The sequence below is a fragment of the Chrysemys picta genome, chromosome 2 (genome assembly GCF_011386835.1).
Source record: "Chrysemys picta bellii isolate R12L10 chromosome 2, ASM1138683v2, whole genome shotgun sequence".
Taxonomy (NCBI): domain Eukaryota; kingdom Metazoa; phylum Chordata; order Testudines; family Emydidae; genus Chrysemys; species Chrysemys picta.
In genome coordinates this window covers 126,496,819-126,522,323 of record NC_088792.1, presented here as the reverse complement: position 1 = coordinate 126,522,323, position 25,505 = coordinate 126,496,819, and the positions used below count along the sequence as shown (strand labels likewise).

The window sequence follows — 25,505 nt, the reverse complement described above, 5'->3', positions numbered from 1 at the left end:
CAGGTAAAAATAGGTGTCCTCAAGGTCAAGTGTCACAAACCAATTTTGGGGGTCCTCGGAGGGAATAATTGAGACTCGGGTCAGCATTCTGAACTTGAGGTGGATGAATCTGTTTTGTCTTCTCAGATTTAGAATGGGGTGTAGAACTTTTCAAGATGAGAAAATAAGGGAAATAAAACATCCTGTGACAACTCTCCTACTGCTTACATTGCAATAGGGAGTCTGCTTTTCTTAATGATGTCTCATGAGCAGGATCCCTGAAAAGGAATTAGAAAGTGGGTGGGGGAGTATGTAGAGATGGAATCACACAGAATAGTCTTTGTCAATTAACTCCAGGACCCAGTCCATGGTGATTCCAGCCCATACTGCCAAAAGAAAGGCAAGGCTATTTTCAAAAGGAGGGGAGGAAAGTATATGGATCCACAAGAATTGGTACATCAAACCTGATGCCTGGATGATGATGCCATGTGGATAGTACCAATGGAGGCTGAACTTCTTGAACAATGAGGCCTTTTCAAGAAGGCCAAATGTCTTCTGTTGTTGGTAAGAGAAGCAAGCTGTCTGAAGAGCATTTGACACTTGTATGTCTTTGTTTTAGAGATAAGATATAGAGGCCCAAAGACAGAGTAGCTCTGGAGTCAGAATATGGACAGCCTTATCTGTCTTGCTGTGGAATAGCTGCAGTCCCTTAAAGGTCAGGTCTTCTATTATCTAGACTTCTTTAGAAATGCCAGAGTATTGAAATCATGGTAACTTGTGCACGGAAATTGAGGTAGGCATAGCACAGGCAGACGTGATAGAAGCGAACTTGTCCTGATAAATTGGCCTCCACCTCTTCTTTCGCCTCACAGCTTGTCCAGAAACTGAGACACTTTATCCCACTGGAGGTAGTCACATTTCACTAGAAGCACCTGATAATTTACTATGTGCATTTGGAGACTGGTGGAAGAACAGACCTTTCAGCCAAAAGAGTTCCAGCCTTTTGGGGTCCTTGTCCTACAATGTCATTTTCAGACCTGCCAGCTGTTTAGATCTCTTATGTATTGCAAAGACCTAACAGCACAGGACTTAGTTCATGTAGAAATATTTGAAGCCTCTTGGGTGAGCGGGGTGGGAGAAGGGCTGGTAATGCTGATCTTAGGTCTTGTCTACATTACTGCGGTAAGTCAACCTAAGTTACACTACTTCAGTTACGTGAATAATGTAACTGAAGTCAACGTAGCTTAGGTCAACTAGCCGAGGTGTCTACACCGTGCTGTGTCAACAGGAGACACTTCTCTTCTCGGGCAGCTGGAGTACCGGAGTTGATGGGAGAGAGCATCGATTGCAGCAGTATACACATGGCCTTAGTTGTGGGAGATATACAGGATGGGTTTGCCTTGACAGGCTCAAACCCACCATTAATTGGCATAGCTAGTCTGCCAGCTGCAGAAGAATGAAGGTGATCAAAAAATGTCATCAATTGTCTTAGACAACTTTGAGTTGTATATCCAGAGTGTCAGCACTATGGCTCAGGTGATCTTGGAAGAATTTCAAGTCATCTGGAGGGGAAAGGATAGTTGGAGTTCCAGTATCCTCCAGAATGGAGGAAGCGATAGTGAGGGAATTGCAGGTGGATTAGAAGGGACATCTTCCTCTTGGTAGGCAACACTTCCCTCTCCTTCATCCTCTTGGGCTTCTATTCCTGTCACCCACGTTGGATCAGATGGCTTAGTTGTGCTTGGGAGTCTAGCCAGAGAATGAGATCTCAGTCTTGGTCCTGTGAGGATGAACAAGGGATGGGTTCAGATGATGGCTCCCTAATGGGGTGAGGGGAAGGAAGAGGTGATGGAGTAGATGTCAAAGTGGAGTCAGATTTCCCCGGTGTTACTGGTGCTCTAGGATGAGGGGGCCCTAAAATGCCCATAGGAGTGAGAGTACTATAGGTATTGGTATTGTGAGTTTTGGTATCATAATTGGTGCTAGATTTAGGATTCTTGTTGCCTACTCAGAAGAACCCACTGATATTGAAAATGTGGTTGGTACCACTATGATTGGTATCAATGGTTGCAATACTAAGACTGGCACAGAGGAAATCAGTACTGAAGCAGGAGAGCTTCCCTGGATATGGTTAATGGTGGGACAGCTTCCCTTGACATGGTTAGTGGCAACATAATTATGGGCATGCTCAGTAAGGGGGTCTCAGGAGTGATTGTAGAGCCAAGCTGGTGACTGATTTGGAAGGTGTGACTTTAGAAGAGTCATGGACCTGGTGACCAATTCTTTTTTTCAATCTATGTCAGAGAGGGAGACTGATGCCTGGAGTCAGTTTTGGAGCTGTGCTCCTTTTTGCCCTAGCTAGAAAAGCTCAAGGCAGTACTGGGGGCCAGCGCTGGGCTTAGAGGTGTCCGGAAAGACAACAGATGCTCGAGCCACATCCACATCACTGGTAGCAGTGGCTCAAGGTGATCAGAGTCCCAGCTCACAGGGGCACAATCCCTCTTCTGTTTGCATCTCACTCATTGTAGAATCTGCTGCTCTCATTGAATGCTCTAACAGGAAAAGTTGGAGGTTAATATCCCTGGATCTGTGTCCTTTCTGAGGACTGGCAGATGGAGCACTGATCTGGGATATGGTTTTTATCAACAAGGAAAGCACTTGATGTGCTCATCATTCAGGGGCACAAAAACATCACAGAAGGATAGACAGGACTCCGAGTCTAGAGATTTTGCCTCAGCACCAAAGGCGTAAGTAGCCCTAGATGGTGGAGAGGAAGTATTTAGTTGCAACGGCTGAATTTGGGGGAGGGGAGAACTAAAGAAGAATTTTAACTAAATAAATAACTAATCCTAAAACCAAGGGCTGAATCTGAAAATGATGTTTACCAAACTGAATTTTGAACTTTAAGATAAGTAAAACAAAAAAGAAAAATGGTTATAATTTGTAACTTAAAAAAATAAACAGAAAGTAAAAGATACTAAATATGGAATACATTCCCATTTTGGAATACTGTACTATCAGAAGATGCAGGGAATGATATCTGCTGAAGATCATACTCTCTACTTCTTCTAGTCACGTGATGATATGCACTTGAATTTTGTAGTAAAAATGACATTTACGACTAAGTAAACAAACTACTTTTCAGGTATTTTTGATACAGGAAGGAGTTAAATGCACTGACAGGGATTACACAAAGAATCATACACAACACAGTATGATATAGTTATTTCCATACGTTCTCCTCTTTCAAAAATATAAATTATTATTAGCTAATCATTAGCCGAAACAGTAATCTAACCTAACCAGCTTTTGCTTACAGTGTAAATGAGGAGTATTGATTTGGATACCTATGCCATGGCATGGCATAAGATACATACTAGCAAATATTTATTATGTATTCAATCTTCATGCGGTAGTTATTAATTATATTTATTTTCATCAGTTATTCATCAGGTATTCTAAAGAGGGATGCAATCTTGTACCTGAAGTATCCCTCAATATGACACTACAATTGGGATGCATTTGCGGCCAGTACAGCTAATGGAAAAGTCTGTTTACATGTCTGAGGATGGAGCAGGAATCCTCCAGGGACATCTCCATGAAGCTCTCCTGGAGGTACTCTGAAAGCCTTTGCAGAAGGTTTCTGGGGAGGGCTGCCTTATTTCATCCTCCACAGTAGGACACTTTACCATGCCATGCCAGTAGTAAGTGGTCTGGAATCATCGCAGCACAAAGCATGGCAGCGAATGGTCCTGGGTCGCATTCATACAACATTCAGTTGTTATTTTTTGTGTCAGCCTCAGGAGAGTGATATCATTCATGGTCACCTGGTTGAAATAGGGGAAGTTTAGTAAGGGAACAGTAATCCCCTCTGTTTAGTGATCCCCGACACATTAGACCCTGGGCATGCTGGGCTGTTTGCGCTTTGCTAAAAGAGATCATCCCGGAAAATAGCCACGCTGGGAGGGAGGGGTGTTTTGCACATCCACCCCAAAACCGCAGCCGCTCTTTTTAAATGACAACTGCAGCCCCTCCTTTTAAACGCAGCCCCTCCTTTTAAACGGCCAACACAACCGGCATTGGTTGCTATGGGAAAGGAGGGCGCTGCAGTTTGAAAACATTTCCACATGTTATGAACACGGAAGAAGCCAACCCCACGTGCCCTTTTGCTTACCATGGCTGCCTGCAAACCGAATTGTGTGGCCCAGCCATATGTGATGTGTCACCATACCAGCAGGCGCTCAATATAAAAAGCAAAATGCGACCTTGTACCTAAAACACAGGTGCCGTCTGCTGTGAATTGCTTGGTTCACTGTGAAAGAGTCCCCCTTTTGTTCTCAGAAATATATCTTCTGTAACATCTACTCACCCTTTTTCCCCCCTACAGCTGCAAATGTTTCTATGCTCCCTGCATCAGCTCTGTCCCTGAGATTATCGCAGATTAAAAGGCGAAAAAAACGCACTCGCAATGACACGTTTTCAGAGCTCATGCAGTCCTCCCGCACTGATAGGGCACAGCTGAATGCATGGAGGCATTCGGTGGCAGAGGCCAGGAAAGCATACAGTGAGCATGATCGTAACACGCAGGAGGAGATGCTGGGGCTAAAGGGGGAGCAAACGGACATGATGAGGCATCTGGTGGAGCTGCGGGAAAGGCAACTAGACTACAGACCCCCGCTGCAGCCATTGTGTAACCACCTGCCCTCCTCACCAAGTTCCATATCCTCGTCACCCAGATGCCCAAGAACGCTGGGGGGGGGGGGGGGGGGGGGGAAGAGAGGGAGAGGCTCTGCGCACCCTGCCACTCAATTCCAGGGGATGACCCAAGCAACAGAAAGCTGTCATTCAAACAGCTTTGATTTGTAGTGTGGCTACAATAAGCAATGTGGCCTTGTCCTTCCCTCCTCCCCGACCCCACCCCATTATCATACCCTTTGTACACCAGGGCTTCTTTTTACTAGTTAGCGTTGCCAGTGATCTCAAGTTTTTTTTAATAAATAAAGAATGAATTGATTCAGAACAATAGGGACTTTATTTCCTATGCCACCTGTGGTCGAAGGGGGGATGGGGACTGGCTTACAGGGAAGTACGTTCACCAAAGGGGGCGGCTTTGTATCAAGGGCAAACACACACAACTGTCACACCATAGACTGGTCAGTCATGAAACTGTTTTTCAAAGCCTCTCTGATGCGTAGTGCGCCTCTAATTGCCCTGGTGTCTGGCTATTCAAAATTGGCCGCCAGATGATCTGCCTCAACCTCCCATCCCGCCATAAACGTCTTCCCTTTACTCTCACAGATATTATGAAACACACAGCAAGCAGCAATAACAATGGGAATATGGCTTTCACTGAAGTCTAACCTACTCAGCAAACTATGCCAGCGTCGTTTTAAACACCCAAAGGCACATTCTACCACCATTCTGCACTTGCTCAGGTTATAGTTGAACTGCTCCTTACTGCTGTCCAGGCTGCCTGTGTACGGCTTCATGAGCCATGGGAGCAAGAGGTAGGCTGGGTCCCCAAGGATAACTATTGGCATTTCAACATCCCCAACGGTAATTTTCCGGTCTGGGAAGAAAGTCCCTTCTTGCAGCTTTCCTGAACAGCCGAGTTCCGAAAGATGCGAGCATCATGCACCTTTCCTGACCATCCCATGTTGATGTCCGTGAAATGGCCCTTATGATCCACTAGTGCTTGCAACATCATTGAGAAGTACCCTTTGCGGTTTATGCACTCTTTGGCAAGGTGGTCCGGTGCCAAGATAGGGATATGCGTTCTGTCTATTGCCCCACCACAGTTAGGGAACCCCATTGCAGCAAAGCCATCCACTATGTCCTGCACATTTCCCAGACTCACTACACTTCTTAGCAGAAGAGTATTGATTGCCCTGGCTACTTGGATCACAGCAGCCCCCACAGTAGATTTGCCCTTTCCGAATTGATTCCCGACTGACCAGTAGCAGTCAGGCATTGCAAGCTTCCACAGAGCTATCGCCACTTGCTTCTCAACTGTCAGGGCAGGTCTCACATCTTGGTATTCCTGTGCTTCAGGACAGGGGAAAGCAACTCACAAAGTTCCATGAAAGTAGCCTTACACATGCGAAAGTTTCGCAGACAGTGGGAATCATTCCATACCTGCAACATTATGCGGTCCCACCAGTCTGTGCTTGTTTGCCGGGCCCAGAATCGGCATTCCACTGTATTAACATGCCCCAATGCTGCCATGATATCCCAATTGCCACATCCCGTGCTTTCAGGAACTCTGTGTCCATGTCCTCCTCACAATCTTCCTTGTACTGGTGGCTCCTAGCTAGGCTCTGCACATACTGCAGGATAACGCGTGAGGTGTTTGCAATGCACACAAAAGCAGTGTACAGCTGACCGGCTCCATGCTTGCCATGCTATGGCATCTGCACAGATAACCCAGGGAAAAAGGCACAAAATGATTGTTTGCCATTGCTTTCAAGGAGGGAGGGAGGAGCGAAGATTGACGACATGTACCCAAAACCACCCGCAACAATGTTTTTGCTCCATCAGGCATTGGGGGGTTAATCCAGAATTCCAATGGGTAGCGGGGACTGTGGGATAGCTACCCACAGTGCACCACTCCGTGAGTCGATGCTAGTCACAGTATTGAGGATGCATTCTGCCGACCTAATGCACTTAGTGGGGACATGCACGATCAACTATATAAAATCGGCTGCTAAAGATCGACTTCTATAAAATCGACCTAATTTCGTAGTGTAGACATGCCCTTAATATTTTTGTTCAGGAAAGGCTAATGACACCAAAGGAAGGAGGTGCCCATACCAAATTCCGAGACCTACTGAAAAGGACAAGGGCTCTGACATTTTCCTCCCTCTATGCAGCCGGAAAAGAAATGAAAAGCAAAGACAAGGTAATCACAATAAAGGCTGATCTTCTGACACTAAGTGCATAGTTACTGCCTACAATGACAGTGGATTTGCTCAAAATATTGTGTCCTGAGCTAATGCTAGTTCAATTTACTCTTGCTGAGGTAAATTGGTGTCTAAAGTTAGAAATAAGCCTGTTATGATAGACATTTTAACCAGAGACATCCTTCTCCTTGTGAGATAACACTTGATAGTACATCCTCTCTGGTGATGGTTAGCCAAGCACATGTAGTGGCACTAGGAAAACCTCTTCAATATACAATCATTGGAAACCTTGCAAACATTTTTGTTGAGCGAGTTCATCATTCTGGACAGCATTTCAGCAGGACTATATATTTGACAGGTACAGACAGGATTCTATTAAAGGAATGACACAACAGATGTGCGCCAAAGCTTCTATGATTGAAGACAAATCTGTTCCACTCAACTGCTAACCAGACCACTTGACCCATCCCAAAAATAAAGCTGATCTGGCTTCTTTCATCTCTGAAAAACTCCTACCCACATACCAATGCTCCACATACCAAAACAATTTTCATATCCGGAGGGTTCAAAGAAGACAGTTCAGTTAAATCATCAAACCCACCTGTGGACACAAGCGAGTTACAAAACTGACCATGAAGAGGCAGACACCAGGACTGTACTGCACTGTATGCATATAGATGCTGATTGTGTCATCGTGTCAGCACAAGACACTGATGTTCTTCTGTTAGTGACACACTGACAAAATGCCTTGCAGCAAGTCGTATTTGGGTTTTTTGATGCACATTCTTGTGCATACTGTCTGAATGAAGCTTCTGCCTGTATTTCGTGAAGCAGACATAGGAACAATACTCTCCTTCCATGTACTGACAGGCTGTGATACAGTTTCCCATATTGCTGGGCACAGCAAGAAAATGGCTTTGACAATATTCATGGAGAAACAGGGACTTTAAGGAACTTGGTTAATTCTGTAGATCATCCTTCCCATTTCAGCAAAAGAGTTAATCTGTAACACGTACAAATTGTCTGATGAGGAAGAACTGCGACAAAGCATGGGTGATATTCTTCTCTAAGTATCTATCACCAGATGCTCTGTCCCGAACTAGAGATGCACCATGCTATTACATCCAAAGAGCTCACTTTCAAGCCATGGTCTGGAGGCAGGCAAATGCAACAATCCCACTGCAGAATATGGGTTGGACCAAACACAGTGGAGAACTGATACCCAAGCTTATGTCAATGCAGCCAATACCTGACAGCTGTACAGAAATTACCATCTGTGGATGTGTCAAAGAGTGCATATCACAATGCTGTAGCTGCAGAAAGCCACACTGGCATAGACTGCAGCCTGTAAATGCAAGGAGCATGTTGGCATACGTATCAACTGTTAAATTATGCTTGTCTAAACAACGTGTGGAATATACAACAACTGTATGTAGTGGAATAAAAACCATAGAAATTTACTAATTTTTCAAATTGTATTTAAATTTTGATCTCCAATTTAGAAAGTGAAATGTTCAAACTTCATCCTGGTAAACATTTTTTTTTTCCAGTTTCAGCACATTCAAATTACGAAAGGTAACTTCTTTATCTACTTTTCTCCAAAAATGCCTCCTACATCCTATTTTACAGCAATGTGCCCAGCCTAGAAACAGCCATAATGATAAAAGGTTGAGGCCTCACATACTGGTCTAAAAGGTACGAGATGAAAATAGAGCTACATTTCTTTGTATCACAATATTCAGCTCTGCACAGAGCATACACTGCTTTCCAGAGGATTCTGGCCATGGGTGTGAGAAGTTCAAATCCTCCTAAGAGTAGGGATCTACACTGAATACTTAAATTGAAATTCTTCACAGTTAACCACTTGTTTTTGAGGTTACCAATTATGTAAAATTCAGTCACTCAGAGCCAGAGATATCTGGGGACCACCCTTCTTAAGACCGTCATATGTAACTTCTTACTGTTCTGCAGAGTTATGAAGTATCAACAAAACTGTAAAAGCTAGAAATTTGTTTGCAATAAAACTACTGCTAAAAATCACATACTACAAAGCCTTAAGAATCCAAAAACAAATTTCAGACTAAATTATTTCTAGGTCACAGCACTGATAAAATACACATAATTAAGCCTTTCAACATATTCATTAGTTTCAAGTGAATGTACTAGATTATGTAAAAAATATATAATCTCCGAGAATCAACTCTGCAATCCAAAAAATATATGGGACCCAGTTTTGGTGGATCATAAACAACATAACTCCAATATAAAGCATATCCAAAGTAAGACTATAGATAGGAACACAGGAATTTCCATTCAGAATCAGACCAGTAGCTCCATTTACTCCAGTATCCTTCAGAAGAAGCAGCCCTACAGGGCAAGTTTCCTCCTAAAACCCAAAGGTTAGAAGTAGGTTTATTCCCTGAAATTTGAGGATTTACATCCCATTCAAAGCTCTTATTTATTTTTTAAATACTTGCTATTATAACATTGGCCATTCTTGTTATTCATATAAATGTCTAATCCTTTTTTGAATCCTGTTAAGCTCTTGGTCCCTTTAACAACCAGAGTACATGTTGTATTTCTTTTTACCAGTTTTGAATTTGCTACCTTTCAATTTTACTGAACGTTCCTTAATCTGTCATTACATAAAAGGTGACTACGTTACTGATCAAACTCCTTTTTTACTATTCACTATTATGCTCCACCTGTTCATCTCCTCTCTAAAGTGAACAGTTCCAATCTTTTCTCTCTTTTCCATGTTTCTAATCAGTCTTATTGCCCATGTCCAAACACCCTCCAAATCTGTTGTTGTGAAGATGCTGGTGACAAGAACTGAATGCAGTATTCCAGATAAGAATGTACCATTGATTTACATGATGGTATAATGCTTTCCATATTTTTCCATCCAATTTCTTATACATTCTAGCATTACTGATTTTTGACGGCTGCTGGACATTGAGCAGAGGTGTTCGTGGGCCTGTCTATAATAATCCTCAGGGATTAAATCCTGGCCCTAGGGAAGTCAATGGGAATTTAGCTTTTTACTTCAACAGGGGCAGGATTTCGCTCCAAGTCTTTTCCTTAAGTCAATACAGTTAATTGAGAACCCAGTGAGGTTTATAGAGGAAATTATTTGAATTATTCAGTGTGCATTACTTTGTATCTATCAAATTTGAATTTTATCTGCAATCTCTGTATCCCTACAGATTCAACTTCATGATCACCTCTCCTTAGAGCTTCTCTCACTACGTAATCTTTTAGATAGAGTTACTCTCTCACCTTCAACACAATCTAGCCTTTCTTTGTGGAATTTAGGCAGATATTATATCCCACCGATTTTTGTCATTCCGCCACATTTCAGTAATCACTGTTATAGCAAGGTCCTCTTCCACTTTCAGACAAACTATTTTTGCTTTTAGGCTTCATTCATTTGTATTGAGAAATTTGTAGATTTTTGTTTTAACCATGTGTCTACTTCTACAAAACTCTTTAGTATTCTGACTTGATTTAACAGAATTTAGCTCTGTGACCTTGACGTTTCCTGTTCTGTTGTAGTTCTGGCCTATCCTTTACTTGATACAGAGATACATCCATATCACTGACTTCTCTAACAGATGTCTTCATCAGACTTGATTGTTCAACACTTGTCAGTTCTGCTCCAACTTCTAGTTTAACCAAATCCCCAAAACTATTATTCATGTGTGTCAATAGTCTGGTTCCTCTTGATTAAAGTGGAATTCATCCCATTTGTCTAGGCTCTCTCTACACCGAAGTGTTCCCCATCCAGTGTCTAATTTAAACCCATTCTCTTTCTATGGGTCTTTATATCCGTACATTGAGATGCTGAGCTCTGTCTAGCTGACCCATGCATGAAACTAGTAGCTTTCTCTGAAATGCTTCCATTGACCTCTGACCCTAAATCTTCCTAACAATCTGAATTCAGCTTCCACACCCTCTCTCCTACACCTCCTTATGTCATCAATATGTACCACAACCACAGGCTTCTTCCCACAGTTACTAGAAGTTTGTTTAGCTATTTGCAAGATAGCTAAACAAGTCGTATCTCAGAACCATATATGTTTCTAATGACCAACCAGAAACCACTCCAGTTTGCCTCTGTCTCAAACTGTAACCTCATTGCCTAGAACCACCTCCTTGGTGCGATCAGCCTTCTCTATCTCAATCAGAAGAAATGTGTCCCTCCATTCCATCTAGGTCTCTTCCTTTCACGAGACCAGCTTCCTCAAGTGGAAAAATCAGGAAAGGAATTCTGGGTGGACTTGTTCTACAGTGTCCCTACATATCAGAACTTTAAATAGTTGTCTCTCTCTCTACTCTTACAGTTCACACTCTGCCCTCAGGATGTTGTGTTCTGAGAAACTCGAATTCATGACTTACCTCTGGATTCTGTGGAATTATTTGGTTTTGCTTCCTACAGGTTTTGGAACAACCATGTCATACTTTTCAGTTAACTCATTTAATAATCAAAACAGCCCTGTAAAATTTCGCTTCTTCACTTGTTGTAACTTAACTTTGTTTCTTTGCTTACGGTCCATCCCCGATCTGCCAAATTTAATATGCAGTCATGACATTTCTAGGACTTTATTTTTAATCTTACTTGGAAAATAAAAATTTGACTAACTGAACTTACTTCCCCATACAGGAATATCTTTGCTTTCTGCCTTCATCACAATGGAAGCCATAGTCATGGTCACAGGAATGGCATCGAAGTATGAGGAATGTGGAGCCAGAGTTAATATTGCTGCTTCTGCTGGTAAAGCCTGTCTGCCCTTTACATTTATCCAATGGAATCCTCCAGCAAGCCACATTGTTCTCATGATTGCTTTCAGCAAAAAGTCCACTACTCTGTAAATAATTTAGATATAATGTTACACTACTTCAGTAATGTAAAAGTGTTACAAAAATTGTTTTTAAACGTGTTGTGTATATTCAAGAAATTAAAGCTTTAAACAGTTAAAACACAAATTTTCAATATCACATCAAGATATACAAAGTAAATATCCTTAAAACAATAAATGACATCTGTTTTTACTATTCATTTGCTATTCCATTTGTATCGAGCCTTTTCTTACTTTGCTTACATGCAAATTTTGATCATCAATGGAAATGTTTTTATTGATTTGTGTGTATATGGTGAAATTGATGTCTGCTGACATGTATCAATAAAAATCTAATCCTTCCAAACCTGTTCTGTTTTTTTGAACCAGAAACATTTAATAAAGTTATTTTGTTCTCATTTTCTGAACATGTGTAAGCCATTTTCAAACCAACAGCACCTAGTTCAGTTATATTTTATTTAATTCCTGAGTATTAAAGGCATCTTTCTTACACAGAAGTCCCCAATTTTGAAGCAATGAACACTAACTGATTTTGGTTTTGACCACTAAGAAAACCATCACTGGGTATAGACCTTTAAGATTATTAAGAATGTTTTCTATAAAGTGTCATCTTGACTTTAGCAGAGACCTTAATTTAAAAATTACATAACTGTTGGTGGTTTGCTAATCTTTCCAGAAAACCTTCTTTGCAGTAAGGAGAAATAGATATTTATGGAAATAATGCAAGTTAAAAAATATTAAAACGAAACTGCACAAATTGTGCTTCACAAAACTGACTTAAATCCCCCTCTGTCTCTGCAATCTAAGGGCCAACTGATAATGCATATATGTATTCAGTCAATTCACATATTTTTAACTTCTCATTAGGGAAAAAATGTGTAAGTGATAGATTTTACACTTGCCACAGATCTGCCTTTCCCATATTAAAAGGAAAACTGTCTAGTACTGTCAGGTTATTCCAGGACTTCTCTCCTTGAAGCTGATAACCATTATATAACTTATCTATTTATTGTACTTCAGCGTATGCTTTACCGAATCAATGAATGCAGTGACTCACTTTCGCCACCAGGAGAGGGGCTTTTCCAGTTCTCTCTCAGCAGATCCAATTGAAGCAATGAATGCAAAAGGCCAGGCCAGTAACATCATAAAAGCAGCAAAAAAGAGTCGGATGGGGAACAAAGTCAAGGTCATGAAGGCAATCTGCAAAACCCAAACAATGTTGTTATTTTAATATGTAATCTAGACTGATGGGAAAAAGTTTACTATTTTAAGAAACACTTAAAAAGAATAAACAACAAGGTGGTGTTGTTGTTTTTGCTGATACAAACTAACATGTCCACCATTCTGAAACTTAAAGAATGTTAGTTAAAAAAAAAATATTCCATGCGTAAGGGTGAATTCTTAACTATTTTTTTCGTTAAATAAAGTTTGAGACAAAAAGGGTCAATCATTTGAAAAATTAAAAATATATTTTGTCATTATATGACACATTATACACACACAAAGTTACATTAAAAGTACATTGTGACAGGATTCCCGGGGTGCAGCCTGGGACTATGGGACCACTGTGCCCCCTTAACTCTCTAGCCTGGGCTGTCTCTCACAATGCTTTGCTAGTGACAAGCAGCAAACCCCTCCAGACACTTATCACTCGGCACAACAGCATGTGGAGCCCCACACCCAGCTAGATTGCATGAATGCTCCCAGAGCCACTCGTAAAATCACACAGAGAAAGGCACCAGCCAAATCCCACCAGCTCCCAGCCTTGTACCTCAGAATTATACCGTCTTGCACTGTTCAAGACCCTTTCTTGAGTAATGCAAGTTTATTAATTGGTTCACCACTTCATCAATGGAAAGTGGACATACACCAGCATTTGTAAACCTGAGCAGATTTACCAAGCACTTCAGGCAAACTCACTGGTAAAGATAAACGGTAAAACAAATTTATTGATTACAAAATACAGATTTTAAGTGATTACAAGTGATAAGCAAAAAGTCAGAGTGGTTACCAAAAGAAAAAGAAAAGAAAATATAAGCATGCAGTCTGAACCTTAACCCTTATCACACTAGACAGTATTTAGATCAAGCAATGTTCTCACCACACTGGATCTTACAGTCCTTAGTATACTGGTTTGTCTCTTAAACCTGGACCAGTCTCCTCTGTTGGAGTCTTCAGTCTTCTGAGCGTCCTTGTTGCTTGCAGCATAGGTAGGGGGAGGAGAAAAGGTAAAGCATGGGGCCATTGTGTTCTGTTTTATACCCTTAGTCCATGTGCTTGGAGAAGAGAAGTCCAGGCATGTCTGGTGGGCATTGCAAAGTTGAGCAATTCCCCTGGTGTGGCCTTGTGCAAGTGAGTGATTACCTAGGGAGGTGGTGGAATCTCCTTCCTTAGAGGTTTTTAAGGTCAGGCTTGACAAAGCCCTGGCTGGGATGATTTAGTTGGGGATTGGTCCTGCTTTGAGCAGGGGGTTAGACTAGATGACCTGCTGAGGTCCCTTCCAACCCTGATATTCTATGATACCTCACATGGCATCCTTTATATGTAATATCACAATTATATATAGATGAGGCATATGGGGGTTACAGGGAGCTCTCCCAAGGTATAGAGTGTCACATACATCATGGTTGCAAAGCCAAGCACTCAAAAATGATAATATTCCAGAATTAATTTGGTTCCCTTGTGCATATGCATTATGGCACAGTCTTTAATTATATGATCATGTTTTAAAGAAAGTCACACCAGTGAACTGGTGGAAGTCACTTAAGCACTTGGATTCAGAGACTCTTGAAGTGATAATCTCACTTTTAACAGCAGTAGCTTATTCTGCCGGTGTAGAAAGAATATTTTCATCCTTCATTCCAAATTGAGAAATCGTTTGGGACCTGAAAAAGCAGGAAAGCTTGTTTTTCTTTTCCAGATTATGAACAAACAGGAAAATGAAGGTAAAGATGACTGAGTTAGCTGCAGAAGCCAATATTTTAAATTTCTCATGTTGACCTGGCTGACACAGTCTATTTAATTTTTGTTGTTTTTTTCCTAAATATTTCATTTAACTATTTTAGTTAAAAACAATTTTAACAAAAACAATTTTAACAAAAACAAACCTGATTTTAAAAAACTTCAATGTTTAACTAAATTCAAAAATTCATATGCTTGTTTTGTTAAAATAGTATGTGTTTGCTGTTGAAGAAAAAAAATCCAGAATACATAACATTGTTGTTTTAGTTAAATAAAACAATTTAAATGTCTGTCTGGTGATGTTCTCCTCCTAATATAACATGGCAAGAAAATCCTCCAAAAATTAATGATTAACCTGTTTACCTCCCAATGACTTCATAAATATCTGCTTCAATTACCTTTAGTAAATGAAATAACCAGTCATTCATTTTCTGATATAGCTGTAAAACTAATCTGAAAAGTTTTCAAAATAAATCACTTAAAAAATGTATAGTGTGTACCTTCTAAAAATGAAACCTACATCTATCTCTTAGTTGTGAAGAATATGTATTAAGGTTATAACAATCAACAAGAATGCACTTTTATGTAGAAATCCATGATTAAATCAAGTCTTCCTGACTAGTGATTTAAATCATGATTTAAATCAATTTCATTTAAATCAAATCCACCCTGGTTTAAACAATGTTAAGTGTATTTAGCCCCATCTCACAACTCCCTCGCAAAACGCCCGTTAGCTGCTCCTGTTTGCTAGCTCTCCTGGTTCCTTAGGCGCGGGCTTTTTAAAGCCTTGGTCTTCATGAGTAGCTCCACCCTCTGATTAAGGGTTGACAGGCGCTAAAGGGCTTAGGGATCAAAGCCTCATTAAGAAGCTCTCAGCCTTGCCCAGCAGGCCACTAGACTCAGCACACATACAATCAGCACACGGTCCCCCAAACGAACAGACCACACAGTATATTTTAGTCAAGCACAAGCATGCCATCCATATTCTGACTCATCCTCTATTCACTGCCACAAATAGAAACTCTACCATTTACTTCTAAAACAGACTTTATAACACTGTCTCTGTAAAAACTTTAAATAATCAATCTCTTATAACACTATTAAAAATCACAGACAATTGAGCGCTTTTTGCATAGGTGGATTTAGGGTAGAGCACCCCAACTGTGGTCTAACCACCACTGGAAATCTGTAAAGAGGTAGCTAGTTTTATTTCCAGCTGCTAAATTGCATTACAAGACAGCTAAATGCACATAAAATATTACAGAGTGCCCACTAGCTCTTTCACAGTTAAGACAGAGGCTAAGTTTCTGTTTAAAGCTGAATTTGCACCCTCTCTGAAATTCACAAAAAGCAAACTAGGTCTTACAATTGATAGATGTGTCTGCAGAAAATCTGAAACAATTTTAACAAGAAGCTCCCAAGATAAACGCTGCTTTGAGGTGTCTTCCAATCTTAATCTTCTATGATTCTACGAGCTTGAATGATTCACCTTCAGCCATGAAATGTATTATGATTGGCATGACTGATGGATGATTAGGTCACAGCAGCATCTCTCTCTTCAGCTCAGTGGTTTGAGCACTGGCCTGCTAAATCCAGGGTTGTGAGTTCAATCCTTGAGGGGGTCACTTAGGGATCAGGGGCAAAAATCTGTCTGCGGATTGGTCCTGCTTTGAGCAGGGTGTTGGACTAGATGACCTCCTGAGGTCCCTTCCAACCCTGATATTCTACACTGGTACTCTGTATGGAGGTGAAGGAGCTGGGCAGGAAGTTCCACACCTAATAGCTCTCAAGCACCTGCTTGCCCCCTTTGCCCATCTCCTGATAAATTGTGAGGATTACCCAGGCAGAGGGGAAAAGCTGGTAGCAGAGCCCCCTAGCTCTTACTTGCAGCAGTTCCAACCAATGAGCCAGCTGTTTTTAACGTGGTGAACAGCCTGAGAAACCGGGCTTATCACTCAGTTCCTGTGACAACTTCAGCTAAACTGCTAGCTCTGCTACACAGACACTTTCAGCTGCAACTCTTCCCCCTTCTAAGTTGATTTTTAAATATTTTCTTGAATATATAGGACATAATTGATCTAGGTTTGTCAAGTTTGGTACCATTATGTTCATGGGAGAAATGGCTTTAGAAGGATGCCAAATAACCTATTTCCGATAAGATTTCCAGCAACTGGAGGACCTGGAGCTGGGAGCTAGGGGGTTGGGGGCAGCAAGTCTCCGCTGCCATGCTGCAGAAGATAACACCATTGAAATTATGATTCTGTAGATTTTTACTCAAATGACAAATCCTTCACCTTTCTATCACTAACTTGTCCATGGAATTACACATGCCTGTTTCCTTGGACCAGCTACTCCTCTTTGCTGCTCTACACTGGGGATTGGTCCTGCTTTGAGCAAGGGTTGAACTAGATGACCTCCTGAGGTCCCTTCCAACCCTGATATTCTATGAATATGAATACATGCTGATTGACAGGTCTGTAGTCTTTTGCTATGTATTGTTCAGAATACTGCCTTAAAAACAGCAGACAAATAGTGAGAGAGAAAAGAGGACAAAATTACAAAGGTGCCTGTTTTCTCCACAAGACACTCAAAGGGGTATGCAATGGTTAGAGCACACTCCCCACCAGAACCTGGAACTGAATCCAGGATTCTTGACTTGAAAGTCCTCAGCTGTCAGCAAAAAATCTCCAAAACCCACTGGCAAAATGCACGTCTCATCCACATATAGTAGATGGTTCATACATTTATCATTTACTCTGATAGCTAAAGTGGGAGAGGTTTGTAGTGTGGATTTAAAAGTTCTAACACTCTTGATAACACATGAAGTAGTCAGTAATGGTTTCATTTGATAGAATTTGTTTTTGTTGTTTGCTTTTTTAAAATGTCAGAAATTATATAAAAACTACATTGAAAGAGTGTTACGGTTGTGAAGTCAAGTACTGAAAATATCCTTGCGCATATGCCTTCTAATAAGGTCTTTAAATGATTACATACTATTTTTCCTCGATACCCTGCCTCATTCAGTGCTCAAGATGGATGGATGGCACTCAGGGAATGAGTGTAGAGAAAGAAGCTATTGTCTGCCAAACGTTTGCCTCATTTGTTGTGAAAACTGGAAAGTCAGTATATATTGTGAGTACTAGGATGGGTGGGCCTGGGCCTGCCAAAAACTAAAGGCCCACTCCCTCAACTGAGGTGGGAGAAGGAATCACCTGGGAACCACAAAGCCCAGATGACAACTGAGTTCAGGGGACAAAAACTAAGAAACCAGGGACAGGAGTTAAAGTCAAAGGGCCAAAACAAGGGATCCAGAGTGGGATTCTGAGCAGAGAACCCTGGACAGTGCCCACTGCTCCTAAAAGGAGTTCAAGCAGCCAGTGGACACTCCCCAAAGAAACTCTGCCCAAGATGTGCCCAAGATGGATCAAAAATAGGGCCCAACGTTGCAGAACTCCTCCATGAAGTTTCCTTCTCCTGGCCTGGTTGATGGCCATACTGGCCAGTGCCAGCAAGTTGAGAACAAGGAGGTCTCAAGACTTTATGGAGTTATGGATGGTGTGTACACATACAAGAAGGTGAGGGGAAGAAAATTCAGCCAGAACCTCAGCAGAAGATTCTAGAGAAGCTGGAAGAGGGGTTGCAGCTTAACACACGCTTCAGAAGTGTGTGCCAGTGTAATGTCCAATGACTGTAACTCACTCATTTTCCCCTTTCCTTGTTCTATTTCCCTTAATGTGAAATAAATAAAAGGAAATAAACTATAAGATTGTACTTTGCTTCCTTACTTTTGAATCCATTAGGGTCTGTTACTACAAGTGTTTGATATGCAAACCTCTGTTCACTGACATTGTGGTGCAAGTCCTGTAACAATTATGCCACTATAACATTTGGAGGATCACCCAGACTAACAGGGGGTTCTGTTACTACCTGCCTTCTAACATTGGATGTCTTAATGCTGAGCTGCTGTGGTTCACCATGCTGACACCAGTAGCCAGCCTACAAGCATCACAGTCCCACCCTGGCTTCCACCAGCATAGTTACTTTTTGCAGGGTGACCTCAACAATCCCTTCTGGTCCCGAGTCCCCCACCCCCAAACCCGTCTCCAAGTTCTTAACTACCGGATCCTCATACTTTCCCCCTTTGGCTTGTCATCCTCAAAGGAGTGAAACCTGCCCTCAACTATCAGTTCACTTTGGCGTTCACACACAGTTCGCACAACAGAGACCAGCTTGAGGTAAAAATAAACAAAAAGTTTATTTAATAGAAAAATCATAGAATCAAAGATGAAATAGTAAGGAAAAGCAAATACATACAAGTTATACATAAAATAAAAAAAGGTGCAATCTCAGGCTTTACATATTACCTAAGTCCTGTTTCTAATACAAGTTATCTATTGTCTCTGAACAGTTTCCCAGTGTGCCCTCTGAGCCAGAGGGGATCAGTGGTGCAATCCTGATATTTGACATGCAGGTATTCCACCCCTGCCGGTGTGACCAAGCATGTACGGAGCATGCAAGGTCACATTGTGAAGAGGATGCTGTTTTTCTCTAAAGATGGCATCCTCCATGCAGCTACATGGAGGATGCCATTTTGTTTTTGTATCAAATAGTGCCCTCCATGTGGCATGACCTCACTGTGCAGCAAAAGTGCCAGTACGCCATTCCCCTACAGCACAGGAGGGAATCCAGTATTTCATGGACAGCACCTATCTTAGATGTTGGCACTCAGTTTCGGGATAGCCTTCACATCAAATCCCCTCCCTTTTAACAGGGTTTGAAGGGGTTTTTTTTCCTTTTCCTCACACTATGGTAATTCATGGTTACGCAGAGCTGGGCAGGTTTCCCAGGTTGAGGGGTTCTTTTCAGTTTCAAGTTGTTCCAATGTTTTCCAATTAACTTTAATGGCTTAGCATTCTCTCTTTCTGGCTGCACAATGCTAGTGGTATGTGTAAACACTTGGTCTGGGATGTGCCCTCCCTGCCTGACTGCCTCACTATACTGCTTTGAGATGATACTGTAGTTTCACTATAGTTACAATGTTTATATATATATATATATATATATATATATAAAAAATACACACACACACACACACACAACTATAACCTGTATACATATCTCGTAATGACCATCAAGTTTAGGGCATTACAAGTTTCACAAATAAACTTAACTCAACAAATTTAATACACAATAATTTTGTCTACAACCAATTGGTTCAATTGCTTATTTTTAGGGGCTGAGACCCCCTGTTTTCCCCCTGGGGTGTCTGGACCCTGATTGCCAAAGCCAGGGTCTCCTTCTCACTGCAAAACGGGCAAGTGTCGGAAGACTCCATGAACCACATCAGCCACGCAACCGTGCTCATGGCTCCATAGAGAGCCGCAGGACTACAGTGGAGTACAGACTGCCCTCTGCCCTCCGCCCTCCGCAGGTGGCAGCAAGTCCCATCACTTGGTATGGAGTACAAACGCACAGAGCTGTTCCTGGGGCATGGTTCAGTGAAAGACCAGCTGGATGTCATTTCAGCTTGCTCAAGTGGTGCATCAGAGATATTCAGCGGAGCGAAAGAGGGGCTCATAGGGCAACACCCAATGACGAGCTCTGGAGCACCAAAAGTGAGAGATGAGCAGGGAATGACCTATTCAAGATAAGCGAAAGAGGCAGGGGTCAAGGCTACTCTCACCTCCTGGAACACAACAGGGTATAGAAGGGACAGGTAACCCAATGCACTGGCCAAGTGCCACAAGGTTTACCCAGTCGCTCCGACCATAGTCCTAGTCTCCGAATCTGGTGACGCCAGCCAGAACCACCTTTCAGTGCACCAAGAGGGACTCCACCACCTGCACGCCAAAGTGTGTGTTTTGTAACGGGGGTCTGTGAGGAGGTCTTCCCTGTCAGTGGCCACTACAGACCTAGTCACTGAAAATAGTTTCCAGGTCCTGAGAAAAGACTAGCAACTCTGAAGTCTCGAGAGAGACCTCTCGGGGGCAGATTAAAGAGCTGGGAGTGACACTGAAGCCCTCAGAGGAAGGCATGTGCCAGCACACTCCATGTGCCATAAAAGAATCTCTGAAGGGCCTGAAAACCGAAAGTGTGGACCTGGCTGCAGCTCTAGATCACGGCCTGCCCATCCTCCCCTAGATGCAGGCTCAAGACACCCACAGATCTCCAATGGTTCTCCAGACAGAACTCCAGGATCTTACTCTGGAGTTGGCTAGAGTCCCCGGGGGCAGGCTCTCAGTGTTGAACTGGTACCAGCACATGGACAGGACAAGCTGGTTGATAACCAGCACCCTCCAACAAAGGAAAAGGTACTGAGTAGCCCCATCCATTTCTGCAGACAGTCAGACAATTTTCCACAGTGGGAAGGGATTAGTGGCAGAAAAGCGAACACCGAGAGAGCAGCAGAGGAAATGGAAGAAGGGCTCAATGATATTGGCATACAGTTGGTCACATAGCAGGCAGCCGGAACACACTTCTTGACTGAGGATGTCAGGCTCGGTCAGGATCCAGTTGAGTGTGACCAAACACTCCTCAGAAGTATACATCAACAGGAGGAATCTGAACACCAGCAGAATGTCCATGAGATACCCTGATCGCCAATGTCAAACACCCTCTTCTAACCAAAGGAGAGGCGGGCAAGTGACAGACCATCCCTATACACCACATGAAGGTGGTCCTGGACTAGATGACTGAAGATTATCTGGCCCAGAACAGCGTAGGTCTGATTGGAGTGGACCATGTCTGCCCACATGGACTTCAACCACAGCGACACAGCCTTCAACGTGATCTTGCAATCTGAGTAGCAATATCAAACGCCAATTCCTCAGGTCATCAAGGTCCCCCTTCTTTGGCAGCAGGGTGAACAAAGGACAGGTCCAAGACAACAGCACATGTGGCAGAACTCCACCCTCAGCCTACCAACACCCAGAGATTTATTGGTGGGCATCAGACAAAGGGTTTCCAAAAACTTGGCCAGAGTGAGAGAAAGCTCCAGCCAGTCCCTGTCACCTACATTGACCATAGGGATTTTACCCCACAGGACTCTGTAAGCGTCAGCATCGGTCAGATGTGGGGAGAAGAAGTTAGCATAGAAAGTGCTCAACCTTTCACGCATCACTACTTGCCGACCCCTGCCACGAGATGTGATTTTTGGCCCTGCTCTTCCTCTCCAGGGTACAGAAAAAGTGGGAATCAGAATCCATCTCCTGAAGGAGATGGATTTGCAACTAAACAAAAGTACCTTTGGCCCATGGTAATTTAGAGCCCAGAGCCCACCGCGCTTCTCTCAACACACTCTGCAGATGGATGGATCTCCAGGGCAAGCAGCCAGGTGGCCCTCCAGCTCCAAAACCTCCTGTTCCAAATGCTCTATAACAAAACCCCTCCTCCAATTGGCTCCCTGGGTGTAGTCGTGGCAGAGGAGCTAGGCACCTACCTTCCCCACATCCCACCACCTCTGCATCTAGGGAAAGATGTGCCTCTGCCCCCACAAGACCAGCCAGAATTCCCAGAAGGATGCCATGAAGCCATGGCTTCCAACATGCTGTTGTTGAAATGCCAGTTGGCTGGCCGTGGCTGCTCAGGAGTTAAAGAGACTGTCACAACCACCAGGTGGTGGTCCAAGAAGAGGGCCTTGCTGATGCTGGAGAAGTGGGCCCACAAGATGTTAAAACAGGAGACGTAGAAGTGATCCTGCTGCAAATGGCATGATAGAGTCTCCTCCACCAAGCCAAATTGGTAGAGATGTTTGGGTGGGTGGATCAGGAAGTAATGGTCAACGATCTTCATGAGAATATCCACAGTGGTTTGGCACTTCTATCTCCCAACATGGTCCAGCATGTTCAGGATGGAGTTAGAAGCGACAAAGAGTCCTGTGGCACCTTATAGACTAACAGACATATTGGAGCATAAGCTTTTGTGGGTAAATACCCACTTCGTCAGACGCATGAGGACTCTGTCGCTTTTTACAGATCCAGACTAACACGGCTACCCTTCTGATACTTGACAGGATGGAGTTAAATTCCACCTAGAACCAGACACTTGCAAGGATCCAAGATGCTGAGGCAGGTGGATGCCTGCTGATAGAATCACACCCGCTTCAGGCCCAGTACCAGAGTAAATGAGGTTGAGTCCCTCCCACCCAGACCTAGAGATGCAGCAGGTGACCTAGCACATCAGCAACCCCTAGCACCTCAGACCATCGGTCTAGGAACAACAAGATTGTCAGGCCACCTGAAAACTCGATGAGTGCCTAAAGTACAGCCTGCCCTCCCATCTCCAGCCACCATCTGGCTTCAGTATGTGGATTGGCATCAATCTCCTGAGGAATGTCACAGGATCAGAGTACCCCCCACCCAAAGGTCTAGAGTAATTGGCACCTGCAAAGACTCAGGGTATGCCATCAAATGGCCATTCTTTGTTAAGGACAGGGACAGAAAAACAGATCTGCATTTTAGCAAACAGCAGCATGGAACCTCTTTCACCATCAGACTCCTTGACTCCAACTTCACAGCTCGAATTACCTTTATCTAGGGATAACCAGTGATGAGCTGCCAAAATTTTAACAACCGGTTCCCTCCTCACCCCACGAGGGAGTCGTGGCCACCCCCGCCCCCCGGGAACCCTGCCCCATCCAACCCCCTGCATTCCTTGATGCCCCCCCACACCCATCAACCCCCCCTTCCCTATCCCGACTGCCCCCCGCCACCCCATCCAACACCTCCTCTCATTCCTGATGGCCCCCCGAGACCCCTGCCCCATCCAACCACCCCTTCTCTCTGTCCCCTGACTGCCCCTAGAATCCCTGCCCCTGACTACCTCCCACCGCCCCATCCAACCCCTGCTCCTTCCTGACTGCCCCCCCGGGACCCTTGCCCCCATTCAATCCCCCTGTTCCTCGCCCTCTGACCGCCCCGACCCCATCCACCCCCGACCACCCTCCGAACTCCCCTGCCCTTTATCCAACTCCCACCCCCACCCCCTGCCTCCTTACTGTGCTGCCTGGAGGTGGCTGGTGGTGCTACAGCCGTGCCGCTCAGCTGTAGCCGGGCCAGGCCACTGCCACCGCGCGGAGCACTGGTGGCTGGCGGCGCTACAGCCGTGCCGCTCGGCTGGAGCACCGGGTCAGGCCGAGCTCGCAGCCAGCCACCCAGAGCATGCGCCAGGGCGAGCTGAAGCTGCGGGGGAGGGGGAACAGCTAGGGACTAGCCTCCCCAGCCGGGAGCTCAGGGGTCGGGCAGGAGGGTCTCGTGGGCCACCGGAGTGGGTGCCCACCCCGCCCCTAAGAGCCAAAGGGACCTGCCGGGGGGCAAGGTGGGGAGTCCCGGCGGTTCTTACCTGGGGAGGCTCCCGGGAAGCATACAGTAGGTCCCTCTGGCTCCTAGGGGTGGGGTAGCGTAGCTGGGGGGAAGCAGGGGGTTACCTGCCGTGGCATGGGTGGCCCTCCTCGCACTCCCCCGCCCCAGCTCACCTCCACTCCGTCACCACCTCCCTGGGCGAAGCCGCCGCTTGCTTCTCAGCCCTCCCAGGCTTCCCGCGCGAACAGCTGATTTGCAGGAAGCGGGGGGGGGGGGGGAGGGGAGGAGAAGCAGGGCGGATCGTTCAGGGGAGGAGGCGGAGCAGAGGTGAGCTGGGACCGGGAGCTGCCGGAGCTCACGGAGTCGGCGCCTAAGGCGCCACTTTAAATTTAAAAGCCCTTTTAGAACCGGTTGGACAACCGGTTCTAAAAGGGCTTCTAAATTTAACAACCGGTTCCTGCGAACCAGCTCCAGCTCACCACTGGGGATAACCCTCAGGAAAATACATTTCAAAGGGTGACTGAACCAAAAAGAGCAATGGGCAAAACTCCCCAAGGATGACAAAATAAACAGCTGTTGGACTTTGGGAGCAGACCCTGCCCTGAGAGTTTGGTCAGCAGTGTTACTTGGAAAACGGGGTAAGAGACTTCATCTTGAACCAAGTCTAGTTTGTTAAGTTAGTACTAGGAAGTGTTTTATCTTTATTTCTTTTCTAGCCATTTCTGAATGTAATGCCTTATACTTGTACTAACTTAAAACCTAACTTCTTGTAGTTAAATAAACTTGTTTTATTCTTTAATTAAAATCAATCCAGTGTTGTGAGTTGTCTGGGAACTTCATTTAAAAGTAGCAGACTGTTGTATATTGATTCCTTAGAGTTGCAACAAACTATGGTTCCAGGAGAGGGTTGGATAGTGCAGAATACACATTTTGGGGGGAAATCTGTGACTGGGTTGGTGTCATCCTGCAAGTGGTAACCAAGGCTGGTGGAAGCCAGAGTGTGACTGATGTGTGGCTGGCAGGATGCAACTATACATAGACACTCAGGGTGTTACCTACAAGGTTGGGAGCTACAGCAGCAAAGAATTGTGAGGAACCCCAGTTTGCAGAATAAGGGTAACATAGCCCCTCACTGGTCTGGATTGCACCCTGGAGTGCCATAAAGGGAAAGGGTCAGGAATAAGATTGGGGTCAACAGTGGCCATACTGCTGAGGGCAGCACCATCAATCACAGGAATTAGAGGGACACAGTCAGGGGGCTCCTCCACAGCACCAGGCGTGGGCAGCACAACGGACTCAGTGCTTGCTGCCTTGGTAATAGGTGTTATGGTTACTGGGTTAGGAGCCATGAGCTCTGGCAGCACCCCCAGAGCTGGTGGAAGGGACAGAATGGTGGAGGAGGAGCCGCAGCTGACAGCAGAGCAGCAGTAGTAGCAACCACTGCTGCAGAAGGAGCCTTCTGGGCAGGCTCTTTCCTTTTATTGTGTCATGGTCCTTCTTGCTGCCTG

At 44.1% G+C, this 25,505-nt stretch overlaps 1 protein-coding gene across 6 annotated transcripts in view; it reads right to left on the bottom strand.

Annotated features, from left to right (window-relative positions):
* The window catches only part of LPCAT1 (lysophosphatidylcholine acyltransferase 1), a 175,523-nt gene that overhangs the window by 129,063 nt on the left and 20,955 nt on the right, over positions 1-25,505 (bottom strand). For 5 of the 6 annotated variants that reach the window (XR_010598503.1, XM_065584159.1, XM_065584158.1 and 2 more), the window contains exons 2-3: positions 12,795-12,937; positions 11,530-11,744 (exon numbers count right to left, since the gene is read on the bottom strand). Coding sequence is in view for 5 of the 6 variants with exons in the window: in XM_065584159.1 (XP_065440231.1) it covers positions 11,530-11,744; positions 12,795-12,937 (358 nt within the window). In the remaining variant the exon portion in view is untranslated. Of the gene's footprint in view, positions 1-11,529; positions 11,745-12,794; positions 12,938-13,838; positions 14,143-25,505 lie in introns of those variants that run through there. The other variant, XM_042841520.2, reaches the window with a different exon arrangement.